This window comes from Grus americana, chromosome 5 (assembly GCF_028858705.1).
Source record: "Grus americana isolate bGruAme1 chromosome 5, bGruAme1.mat, whole genome shotgun sequence".
NCBI lineage: Eukaryota > Metazoa > Chordata > Aves > Gruiformes > Gruidae > Grus > Grus americana.
In genome coordinates this window covers 52,813,604-52,826,515 of record NC_072856.1, presented here as the reverse complement: position 1 = coordinate 52,826,515, position 12,912 = coordinate 52,813,604, and the positions used below count along the sequence as shown (strand labels likewise).

Sequence of the window (12,912 nt, the reverse complement as noted above, 5' to 3'; positions counted from 1 at the left end):
GCTCCGCAGAATCTGCCAGAGCCTCATTTGGTGACCGGAAAGCAGAACTGCACGGCATGTACCAATGGCCCCGCTATGACGTGTACAACCCATTTTATTTGGAGCATCGAGTTTCACCAGATCTGATTAGGCGCTTCCAAGCAAAATCAGATACCAGGAAATTATACGGATCAGGTGAGAAGGACCCCACCCTTACTTTGCTGTCTTCCTCCCTTTCCCAAGGTTTATAGGTAAGAGAAAAAAGCCATTAGTCTGCAGAAGACGTGTTTGATTATAGCGGTTCTCAAACTGGACTGTACGCTGTAGACACTTCTTGGTTGGGGAATCAATCTGTGGAGCCAGCACTGCTTGATTTCCAGCTGCGCTGTTACTTTCTGTCTTTTGGGGGCTTAGCAAGTCTTGCGTGCATCACACAGAGGTAGACAAATTGGCAAAGCAAGCTAGTATAGCTGCCTCCAATCCAAAACAGGATGCAGTACTGGAGATTTGAGCTGCCAGTGTTAGGAGTGAGGGAGATGGAAGAAGGAAGTCAGGCAGTATGTTGAGTGGAGGAATGCCTGAGGAGTATGTATGTAGAGAGAGGAACAAGCACCAAAAAACATTCAGGAGCAGATAAGAACAGGTGCAGAAAACCTGGCTGGATGGCTACCTAGGTAAAAATTTTCTTCTGTGCTGTTCATTGGTATACGTAACCTATATGAATGCTGGTTAGAGTAAAGTAGATGACTAAGTGTTGCTTGCTGTAAGAGATTGCTAAGGCAAATGCATTCAGAAAACTCATACGTTCGAAGAAATGTACATACCTCTATCAAATTGGAAGCTGGCGACAGCATGTATTTTAAAAGATGTTTTATTTAGAATGGTACAGCATGCTTAGTTTACAGCTGGGGAATTGTCTCAGTCTGGGTCCTGTTTTAAAAATAATTCTGAATTACCATAGAGACTACATGAAAAGACTACGTATTTTTTTAAAAGAGAACAAAACACACATAGAATTTTAGCAGCCTTTAATGCATGTGGTTTTGTTAGCCTTTGTAAGTACCTGTGGTGGGAGCCAAGTGGGTTTTATAAAACTGTCTTGAACATCTTCCTTTCAGTTCATCATTTCTTTTTCCATTTCTCTTCAAGCTAAGTAAACACTTTGCTAGTTTTGTCTTAGTAAGTTTAAACACAAGAAAGGCCACTTAGGTGTGTCTGGAGTACACTTCTAAAATGCCTTCTTCCTCCAGAGTTTTTTCACAGCTGTTTCAAAATTTAGATGATTCTCTTCATGTGCATCTATAGATTATTTAAGCAAAACTCTAAGCCTATATCTTTGCAGCAAACCCTATGATATTTTTCATGTGCGTGGGCTTAGAACTACAGAATGTGTTTGTTTGGAAGGTATGGAGTGAAATTCTTGAATTTTCCTCTGAAGTCCCTCCTCCTCATCCCAGAAAAAAAAAACCTCCAAAAAAACCCTAAACTGAAAAATAAATTCATTAATATTTTTCTCAAATTCTAGTTATTATTGGTAAACAACATCTGTTTATGGTTAAATTTTTTCTGCTTTTTTATATTTTACAAACAGCATTCTCAGTGTAAAAATTGTCTTCTTTTTTTCCCCATTAAAAATAAAAGTTTTGGAGAAAGGTACCATCTCTTCCCCACCCCCATTTTCTTTGAAAACTTTAACCAGCTTTACTAGAAACAGCAGATCATACTGTCTTTAAAGCGTTTTGGTGATTTGTAACCTGTAGACTTGAGTGGATGTTTCCCAGTAGTTTGTGAAAGGCATGAGTACTGAATATGGAATTAATTTCCATAACCATAGTCAACTTCAAATAATGGGCTGGCCTCTCCTATTTGCTCCCATTATATCAAACAAAGTTTCTAGGCCTCACATGATATTATAATGCTATTTCTACACCAGACTCAGTGAACAACTTGGCCCTTTTGTGTCACGTGCAAGAGGGAATTTGGAACTCATGCCAGATGTACAGAGCTTTATTAAATGCTGTATAAATTATGTTGTTACTTTCCTTTTCCTCCCCATGGGTTGTGAAAACTTTCTTTATCTTTTGTTCTCTTTTTCTTCCTTGGGAAAAGAAATAATTTTTTTTTAGTGTCAAATCTCGCAATAAGCATAACTGGTTATTTCTTTTGATAGCAGTAAAAAGGAAATAAATTTTCAGTAATGACTGATGTAATTCTATTAAGCTATGGTCAGTGAATTGTAATGGAAGTCTTCTGAAATACTGTAACACAGCATTGCCACAAAAAGCAATTCATTGCATCAGATAGTCCTAGAAGTTAAACCATACTGCTTTCATCTATTTCAGTATGGGTTGGTTTTGAAGTTGGGAAGCTTTAAAAACCTCTTGAACATTACTGGAGTCAGCAAAGATTCCCGAAACAGTTGCATTCGTTCAGCTCCCATTTTCTATTGTTGCTGCATAATATGCATAGACAATGTGCTTAAGTTCCGTATTGCTTCGAGGTCAAAGAAAACTGATAGGATCTACTTAACCACCTCCACCTGCTGAGGAAAATACCCTTCTGTAAAATAAAGATCTTGCTTTTGTGCTATAACAAGTACATAGAATCTCAGAGTTAAGACTTGCTTTGTCTGAGATCTAGTAAGGGTGCAGAGTGTGGTGCTTTGACACTGTGATCAGTAAAGCCAGGGAGAAGAGGCCAAGTTTTGCAGGCAGCATGTTTTTGCCACTGGGATCTTTACTGTGGAAAAATTTTAAAAAGGAGACCAGGCTAAGCCCCAGTTCTGGCTGACTAGATTTAAAGACAAGGCTTTTCTGTTTTGCTAAAGCATCGACTAAAAAAAAGCCATTTCTCTTGAGGAAATAACTTTGAGGCAGGCTCCCTGTTCTACCAGTGCTACCAGTGTGATCAAGTAAGTTTGAACTATTTCAAAGATGGAATTCATTAAGATATTTTAATGGCTTGTTCTCTCTGTTTTGTGATTTCAGGAAAGTGTTTTGGGAAAGGGAAGTGGGGAAGGGTGCTGATGTCCTTCCTTAGATGTTATTTAGCTAGGTTTCAATTCTACCGTAGGTCTACTTAAATTTTAAAAAAGCTTCTTAATTTTTTTTTTTAACAATGATGCTTACTTGATTTGCATTGTTCCTTTTTTCTTTTTAGTTAGTGATTTAAGACCTAGTGCTTTGCCTGGATCATTTGATGTAAGTCGTTCAATGTTTGATCTCAGAAGCCCGCCTCATCGATTCATGAAGGTGAGTTCCCCTTGTAACTTAGGTTATACTGAAAACTCAGCTAATGTGGTGTATCTGTTCCTGCTGCATTGTGTTTTCAAAGTAAACGCTGAAGGGCATTCTACTATGCACTGGAAGGGCTAGAGGGAAAAGTTCAATGTCTTGACCAACTTCAAGAGGCTCTTTCCTGATGTCTCCTCTGATGACTGCTGGTCTGGCCCAAGAGGCCTGTTGAGAAACCAGAGTAGGCTGTTAGGCAGGACAGGACTGACAAGAGGTTTTGGTTTGTCATCTCATAATTTCTCCCATCAGTTGAATAGTGGAACACTAGAAGTTTCCATTGATGCAAAAACCACTGTTTGGTTTTTGTTTGGGTTTTTTTCCTTGCAAATAATCATCTTCTACATAGAGATGAAGTTGCATATATATCAGTGAGCAAAAAAAAATAATTCTATGCTGGCCATATGTGTCCTGTATTAGCTCTTTGCATCAAAGTAGTAATTCCATGCTGGTGGATCAAGAGATTAGTAGGGAATGAGACAATTATTTGAAATTGGATGTTGTTTTGTTTTCATCATATCTTGTCTGATGGTAGAATCTCTCTGGCTTTTTGCATCTGTTGCTCTGAATGAAGTGACTTTTTTTGCCCCCAGAGATACGATTCATTCTCCAGTGTACCTAGCAGTACCTCTTCCAGGAAGGATTCGCAAGGCAGTAACAGGAGTCTGGGTAATGTTTTGTTTGTTTACCTTGTAATGAAATATTTCCCCTTGCACTTGAAACATGAAACTGACTCTACTGTTGGTGGTTTTTTGGGTTTGGTTTTTTTTTTGAGATTAATCTGATTAGCAAGTCAATTTGGAGATTACTTTGCAGTTTGAAATTAAGAGTTTTGGACTTGCACTGTCCTGTTGTCAGGAAATCGAGCAAATTAGCCTTTGAGGAGGTCTCATGCTTTTGAAAAATACATCTATGGATTTACTACCCCTGTGAACTAAGAAATTACAGGTGTTCTGTTAGGATAAAATGCAGCACCTTGGTCACAGCTCTAGCCATTTTTCACGTATCAGTATTTTTCTATGGGAAGTGCCTGGAATCCAATACCTGTGTTACACTGAGAACTAGGCAAGAATATTGCATGCAAAACAAGTATCTTTATGAAAGAATACTGAAAAAGACACTGCAAAATCTTCAGAAATTCATCGAGTCCCCACAAAAGTCACCCTGCTGGAAGTCAGAATTTCACCCAGTCTCCTCAAAAAGAAGACGGAAGGGCAATGACCTACTTTCAGTCATGACAGAGAAACACTGGATATTAAATGGCTCTTCTGACTTGGAGAAAAGCATAATAGTAAAATGTTTACTAGGCTGGAATTTAAATCTGAGACAGATTAATCACTTTCACTGTTAAGTTTATAAATTGGCATGCTTTTTATCTAAGGGAAGTGATAGATTATAAATGTGTTCTGGGTGTCTCAGGCATGTGCTTTTTTTCTTTCTAAAAGTTGTTTGAGTACAATACAAGTTATTAAATTCAATAGAGATAACTGAGATAAATGTGAAGGCTTTTAGCTATGCAGAAGGTCAGGCTACAGGGCTTCGTGGATATTTTGTCCTTAAAATGTAGATGTTAAGATATTTCAAACTTGAGAGAAATTTTCAAGGATAGGCACTCCACCTACTAATGAGTTCTCTTATTTTTGGAATTAACTTTTAAGATACCACATTGCTTCTAAAAACACTACTTGGCTTTCTTCCATAGATACTATTACATTATCAGGTGATGAACGAGACTTTGGAAGACTGAACGTGAAGTTGTGTTATGTTTCTTCTGTAGAACAGATTTGGATCACAGTTCTACATGTAAGCAAATATAAATAACTTGATTATTATTTATTCAAATGGCTATTTCACTATACTTAGTGTTAATTCTCATTAAATTTGGCTCTCTTACTTTAAGCAGTACTTTCAGGAGAAAAAGAAAATGACTTCTAAGTATTAATATACACAAACTTCAGTCAAATGTAATACTGGGCTTCATTCAATGTATCTTCCTCTCCTTTATTTTTTTTTCCTATTGTAATCTCTGTTCTGCTGCAGTCAACAGTAAAAAGTAGTATATGGCTCTTTATGTTACTATACATATGTTCCGATTGTGGAGTGAGGAACTGTTCAGCATAGATAAGAAAGCTGAGCTGGTCATAGGCTGGTCCTGCTGTGGAAATTTGGAGGCAGCAAATTGGAGCAACTTTGGAGGCAGCATTTAAGTGACTTTAACAGTTCCTTCAGGGCAGAACCATAATAGCACTTTGAGGGCACGCTTCTTGTGGCTTTTTTGTTAGCTAATGTGATACCGTTATGCTGGCTGTTTTATACACTCCCAGGAACTGTGAATAATTTTTAGGCAGTTGAACTCTGAGTAGTCAGAAATTTCACAATTACATCAAGTGATAAGTACTATGTAAGAGATTTCATGATTTATCTGTTCTCAAATTGCCACATAGTGAAATCATTAAAATCTACCGAATAACTTTTTACCCTCTGGTTGTAAAAATTAATCATTAAATGACCTGAAATGTGACAATCATTACACTGCTCTGATTTATATTCAATATTACAGGAATTATGTATAATTCTAGAAGAGTGTAGAAGACTCTGTTTCCAAGTTGTCTAAAGGCCAGAGTCTTACATTGTCTAAACTGATTGTGTTTTCAATGTTGCAGTGCAAAGACCTGAGCTGGCCTTCTAGCTGTGGGGAAAATCCTCGTATCTATGTGAAGGGAATTCTCACACTGCCCAAACCAGTGCAGTTCAAATCTTCTGCCAAGGAAGGGTGCAATGTAAGTAGAGGCAGGGAAAACACCAAGAAGTCTTTTTCCCCCGAAAAATAAAAGTGAAATGTAAATGGATTTTTTTAAATGGACCAATGTCGTGGTTTTACCCCAGCCGGCAGCTAAGCACCACGCAGCCGCTCACTCGCTCCCCCCGCCCATCGGGATGGGGGAGAGAATTGGAAAAGTTAAAGTGAGAAAACTCGTGGGTTGAGATAAAGACATTTTAATAGGTAAAGCAAAAGCCGTGCGCACAAGCAAAGCAAAGCAAGGAATTCATTCACCACTCCCCATGGGCAGGCAGGTGTTCAGCCATCTCCAGGGAAGCAGGGCCCTGTCACGCGTAACGGTTACTTGGGAAGACAAACGCCATCACTCCGAACGCCGCCGCCCCCCCCTTCTCTTCCCCCCAAGCTCCTTATAAACTGAGCATGACGTCATATGGTATGGAATATCCCTTTGGTCAGTTTGGGTCACCTGTCCTGTCTGTCTCCTCCCAACTTCTTGTGCACTCCCAGCCATCCCGCTGGCAGGGCAGTGCAAGAAGCAGAAAAGGCCTTGGCCCTGTGTAAACACTGCTCAACAATAAGTCCATAGAACAAAAACATCTCTATATTATCAACACTGTCTCCAGCACAAATCCAAAACATATCCTCACACTAGCTACTATGAAGAAAATCAACCCTCTCAGCTAAAACCAGGACAACCAAACATCCACTCCTATGTCATATTTGCTGCGGTAGTTGCCTAGGTTCAGGTTACTGGGTTTTTTTATTTTTATTTTTTCCAACTTCTCAAAATCCTATTAAAAGCCTTGTTCTGCTTCCTCCCCCTATATCCTCTCTGCATTGTACTGTTGCCTGCCTTTTCTCCCAAGTCTGCAGGACAGATACACTCATAGGGGACTCAACCATGAGCTGCTGGCTTTGGCAACTCAGTGCTGGGGGACTGGAGGAAGCTTGGGCAGACCTGTAGGTGCCCATTCACCCCAGGGAAGGTAGATGATGTTACTGCCTCTCACTAGACAAAGTTCGTGCTTCCTCTCTACACAAAGTAGTAAGAATTGGCCACATGGGACGAGACTCCTGATAGTGGCAGTAAAGAAATATTAAGGGGGTGGAAGGTAAAGCAACATAAACCTCCCATAATGTGAGTCAAAAGTGAAAGAAAATGAAATTAGCCGGAGAGACTGAAGCAAAAGGCCACAGGAGAGTTTGCTCTGACAATGTGTGTATGCTGTTGTAAAGCTCCAGAACAGATGGCCTTAACTTGTTATTGTAGTGAAAAATAATCCAGAGCTTTGTCCATGCCAGGGTGTGACAATGAGGTGGGGAGTCTGGGGGGGCTTACCACTGCAAAAGCACACTTTGCCATGGCAACCTAAAATGGTATCTGGGAGCAGTGGCTATAGGACCAGGAAGCCTTGGATTCTAGGTTTCGGGCTCGGTGCAACTCTCTGACAATGCTGATATTACCCTTCTGTTTTTCTTTCTAGGATATTGAATTTATGGAAACTTTTGTATTTGCTATTAAACTACAAAGCCTTCAGGCTGTCAGATTGGTATTTAAAATCCAGACACAGACTCCCAGGAAAAAAACAATTGGAGAGTGCTCCTTGGCACTGCGGGAGCTCAGCTCGGAGGAGTCGAGTCACTGGCTGGGTATATCTCCTCCTTCCAAAGCACCTGTAAGTGCCAGTACTGCAAAAGTATGTTGTTTTATCACCTAGAACGAGTTGCTGGAAATGAAAGTAAAATAATTCAGTACTAATTCAGTGTTAACAACAAACAGGATTTTTCTTTTTATTTTTTTTTCCTCACTTTCTTGGGGAGAGGCAGTTTGATGGGGGAAAAAATGCAGACTTTTGAACTCTGCACAAAGCTGTTCTGGTCATAAACTGCAGCTGTTTCTGGGAAAGAGCTAGAGCAAGCTCTTCCACACCATGGCCCACAGCTTGAGGGAGGGGCATTCTGGGGAAACGTTCAGCAAAAGACACTGGGTAATTGCCTTTTCCAACCAAAAAAGCATCAGAAGTTCCTCAGGACTCACAGCAAGAGCTCAGAGCAAATGGAATCTGCTTTTGTTATGGAAGAAAAGTGCTAAGATCTTCAGTGGCTTGAAACTGTGGAGATAGCTATATATTTAATGTTCAGACTGCATGCTGTGAAGTAATAATTCAGACAGTTCATTGCCATTAGTGTAATAAGAAGCAGGTGGTTTTCACAGCGGGATTTCCTTTCCCCCTACCCTCACTTTGTTTGTTTCTTTTACAGATTGTGTCTAGACATTTGTATTTTCAACAAATTAAACTTGAATTAGCAATTCAAAAGCAAATTTTATCTAAGTGTGTCTGAGTAATATGAGTGATACTATTTCTAACATAAGTTACACTTGACATTTTTAATTCTAACAAGAATAACCATTTTGCTTCAAAAGCAATAAGATTAAGTGAAAGAGGAAGCTGGTTTAGAAACTGCTTCATCCCAATGTAAATTCGTGAATCATCTCATAATTTCTCTCTGTTGGCTTTCCTCACCATTATATCTGAGAGCCCTCCAGACACTGCTGGAATTCATCCCTGTACCACCCTGTGAGGCAGCAAACTAGCCTTACTTGCCAACAGAGAGCCAAAGCTCAGAGCTGAGTAAGTGGCTTCCTCTCAGGGTTACACAGAAATTTGGTAGCTGAGCTGCAAAGAGAATTTGGGTCTCTTCAATGAACTGGAGTCTGACTTCTCTTTATCTGACCTGTTGCTCTCTTGCTTGGTGCGTTTTGCTTCACTGAAGTGCATTAAAACTTGAAGGGAGCCAGGACTAGCAAAGTCCTTTGAAATGGAGGCTGTCAGGAAAGCTGAGTCTCCGCTGGCCGCCTTGTGCTGTTCTCACAGTGTTCAGAGTACATTAGTGTCTGATAGGAGAGTAATGAGGATGCGTCAGTGCAGCTTTGTCGCTAGCAAAAACTCTAAAAAAAAAAATTCAGACTGGAGATCTTGGTATGTTCAGAGTGTGGGGCAGTGTGTATGTGTTAGGCGTGTAAAACACAAGTACTTCCATTAAATAGGAAATTCCACAGCATGCAGTCACCCTAAATATTCATGACGTTAAGTGATGGGGCTGTGTATCTATGGAAAGCATTGCTTGTATCTCCATACTGCAAAATTCAAAAGCATGGGAAGAGAACTCCAAATGTTTTTGTGTTCGTGGACCATACCTGGTCTCTTGCTTCTACACCCAGGTTTAGTAGAGCTACAACTGCATGTCTGGTTTTCCCTGTATGTGTCTGCTCTTATCCTTGAGGACTCTTTCCCAGGTGAAAACTGAGGACTCATTTATTTGTCCAGTATCTCTGGCTGCAGCCCACGAGGGCCATATGTGCGCTGCACATAAGCAGTCCATCAGCAGAGCACGTGTACTGCTGCTACAACAAGTGCGAGATGCTCTTACTGTGCGTCTGCAGGTTGTGTATATAACACATGCTTATGTTTCTGTCTGGGAAATCCCAGAGAGAAATGTGGGAGCCCAACATATGACAGAATTCCTGTGTTTCCTGAGTTTATAAGCAACTTAATCCAGATGTTATGACAACATTCTTCTGCTTGTAGGTGTGCCGTGCAGAACTTCAAGTAGGAACTTGTTTTCAAGCAATAAACAGGAGGATTCAGTTACAGATTCTTGAAGCCCAAAACCTTCCAGTTTCATCTACACCGCTGTCTTCAAGTAAGTTACATCAGCTGTCTCGCGTCTCTTGTCTAAAAGCATTTGTAACAGGTAAATTGCTGCTCAAATGGGTTGGCAATTCATAACATTCCTTACAAACCTCAGACTAACATATTGTGCAGTAGATTTCCATTGCCAAGGCTTGTTTCCACAGATGTCTTACTTGATTACTTTTTGTTTGGTTTGAAGCTACGTGTTTATGTATTTTGGAAGACTTTTATCCCAGTATTAATCCTGACATACAAGAGCATTAGCTTGCACTTGCTGTTTGGATACTGTGTTAATCAATTCAATATTATTGAACATACTCTGTTTGTGTGACTAGTCAGGAAAGCTATTGTACGTTCTTTTGGCCAGACTTTTGGGAAATTGTTGCAATTTGAACCATACATGTGGATCTTGTCAGTTCCTTATTGGGTGTGTTTGTGAGTAACCCTTTGTGTGCTATGTTTTTTCCCTCCCTTTTGTGCTAGATTTCTTTGTGAAAGTTGGAATGTTTAGTACAGAAGGGCTCATGTATAAGAAGAAGACTCGTCTTCTGAAGTCCACTAATGGCAAAGTGAAGTGGGGAGAAATGATGATTTTTCCAGTTAGCCAAGCTGAACAAGGAATTAGCTTTCTCATCAAGCTCTACAGCAGAAGTTCAGTGAGAAGAAAACACTTCCTAGGACAGGTTGGTTTCTGCTAACTAGCATAATATCATTTACTTAAAATCCAGTTCCACAGGTTTCTTGGTATGAGTTTTTCAATACTTTAAATAAGGTGGCATATAGCAAATCGTAAATGCTAATAAACTCTTCTGGATGTAACCCAAGAAAAAACAGTATTGGGCTCTTAAACATGCACTAACATCAGAATGAGAGTTGACATTTGATTTTGCTTTTGAAAAGAAGTTAAGTCATTTTTGTGTGGAGTATTGCGATGTGAAAGATTCCTTCCTACAGACAGACCTATGATCCCCTCCTTGCCTCTAGGCTCTTTGAAGAAAGCAAACATAGCACTTGCAGGAGCTCCACAACCTACAGTGTACTGTACAGAAAGGGGGTGTGTTGGCTAACCATACCAGTACACTTATAAACAGGTGTGTGTAAAAGGAAATATCAACAGCTACAATATCAGACTGCCTTTCCTGGGTAAAGCAATGCTGAAATCAGCACAATATTCTCAATATGAATGATCAAGTGATAACATAGGTGAACAAACACAAAATTATTTTTTTGCTGAGTGCTTTTTTTCTCTTTTTTTTTTTTTTTTTTTAGAGTTGGTAGTTCTGTAGTATCTCTTTGAAAGCATTTGTGTGATCATATTTATTTAACCACCATGAAACTCGGTAGTCTCATCTCTTTATTTGCTCTATCCTCTTCCCCTGGTTGTTCTAACTTACCATCATCCTGTCCCCTTTCTCTCCTGTTCTTCATGGTATAGTGAGCCACAGCTGTTCTTAGTGCTCAGTGCTTTCCCTGACACAGCTGCAGTTAGTAGCAGAATTTTAATATATGCATAAATCATAGAATATTTTGGGTTGGAAGGGACCTTAGAGATCATCTAGTTCCACCCCCCCTGCCATGGGCAGGGACACCCTCCACTAGACCAGGTTGCCCAAAGCCCCATCCAACCTGGCCTTGAACACTTCCAGGGAGGGGACATCCACAGCTTCTCTGGGCAACCTGTTTCCAGTGCCTCACCACGCTCATCGTAATTCTTTTTTTCTTATATCTAGTCTGTATCTACTCTCCTTCAGCTTAAGGCCATTATCTCTCATCCTATTGCTCCATGCCCTTGTAAACAGTCCCTCTCCAGCTTTCTTGTAGGCCCCCTTCAGGTACTGGCAGGCTGCTATAAGGTCTCCCTGGAGCCTTCTCTTCTCCAGGCTGAAAAACCCCAACTCTCTCAGACTGTCTTCACAGGAGAGGTGTTTGAGCCCTCTGATCATCTTCGTGGCCCTCCTCTGGACTCACTCCCAACAGGTCCGTGTCTTTCTTGTACTAAGGACCCTAGAGCTTGACACAGTACTCCAGGGGGGTCTCAGGAGAGCGGAGTAAAGGGGAGGAATCACCTCCCTTGACCGGCTGGTTACACTTCTTTTGATGTAGCCCAGGATGCAGTTGACTTTCTGGGCTGTGAGCGCACATTGCTGGAGCATGTTGAGCTTCTCATCTACCAACACCCCCATGAATAACATGGAATTGATTTTGAGACCCCAACTGTAATGTCCCTTGTCAGATGAAGGACTGAGGTATCCTTAGGTACAGAAAATGGTACTGTTCTGTTCTGGTGATGTTTCTTGTGCCTGCTGAAGATGGGCAGTTATAGAAGATGCTGATGTGCTATAGAAATGATGTACCAGCAAGGGTTACGTGACCTTCCTCCATTTTATGGAGCTTCATGTCACACGTATTCCATCTTTCTGTGATTCCTGTTGGTGGAATTGGATTTGGAACAGGAAAACAAAACAGAAAAAATTTTCTGTTTAGTTGTGCTACCTTGGGACAAAAATAACTGGGTATGATTTTGCAGTCACTTAGCAATATGTGAGGTCATCTCAATTTGACGAGTTTCATTTAACCATGGATCTTATTTTTGGGGGAGGAAATGAGCTACTTCTGCTTGTCAGAGGTTATTTGGAAAAGGTTGTTTCAGCTCATGCAGGCAGACATTGCCACATAACACATGAAGACATAAAATATGGCTCAGGGAAAAATGTACTTGGAGCAATTGGCTGGGTAGCTGGAAAAAGATGAATATAGCTGGATCTATTAACTTTGTTCTTCAGAGAATGATGTTTAATTGGATGCTGTTCTAAGCAGACAATACTTAGATTAGGCTGCTTTTACAGGCATGTCTTTAATCATAAGCAAGATGTATAATGAATCTCTGTGGATGAAACATCAGCTGCCTGTGGTATTCTGGAAGGCATTATTCTCACTTCTTGAGGACTCATGCCTCAGCAGTATAGGCTAAATGTACTTCATGGTGAAGGTTTCTGAGAAGTCTTAAAAGGACTCATTCTTGGAAGACTTGAGGAAATAGAGTCCCGTAAATAATGATACCTACTTACATAAGCAGAATTCTTTTGGCGATGGAAGCCGGTGATAATGTTCAGGAGGAAAACTTCCTACTTGTACCTCATTTCCACATTTAATGACCACTGTCCAT

The 12,912-nt window shown here is 40.4% G+C and overlaps 1 protein-coding gene across 8 annotated transcripts in view; it reads left to right on the top strand.

The window, feature by feature from the left end:
* Positions 1-12,912, top strand: part of TC2N (tandem C2 domains, nuclear) — a 36,327-nt gene that overhangs the window by 20,560 nt on the left and 2,855 nt on the right. For all 8 annotated transcript variants that reach the window (XM_054827269.1, XM_054827262.1, XM_054827263.1 and 5 more), the window contains 8 exons: positions 10-174; positions 3,139-3,230; positions 3,863-3,938; positions 4,972-5,072; positions 5,933-6,049; positions 7,536-7,727; positions 9,642-9,756; positions 10,230-10,429. In XM_054827269.1, the coding sequence (XP_054683244.1) occupies positions 10-174; positions 3,139-3,230; positions 3,863-3,938; positions 4,972-5,072; positions 5,933-6,049; positions 7,536-7,727; positions 9,642-9,756; positions 10,230-10,429 (1,058 nt within the window). The remainder of the gene's footprint in view (positions 1-9; positions 175-3,138; positions 3,231-3,862; positions 3,939-4,971; positions 5,073-5,932; positions 6,050-7,535; positions 7,728-9,641; positions 9,757-10,229; positions 10,430-12,912) is intronic.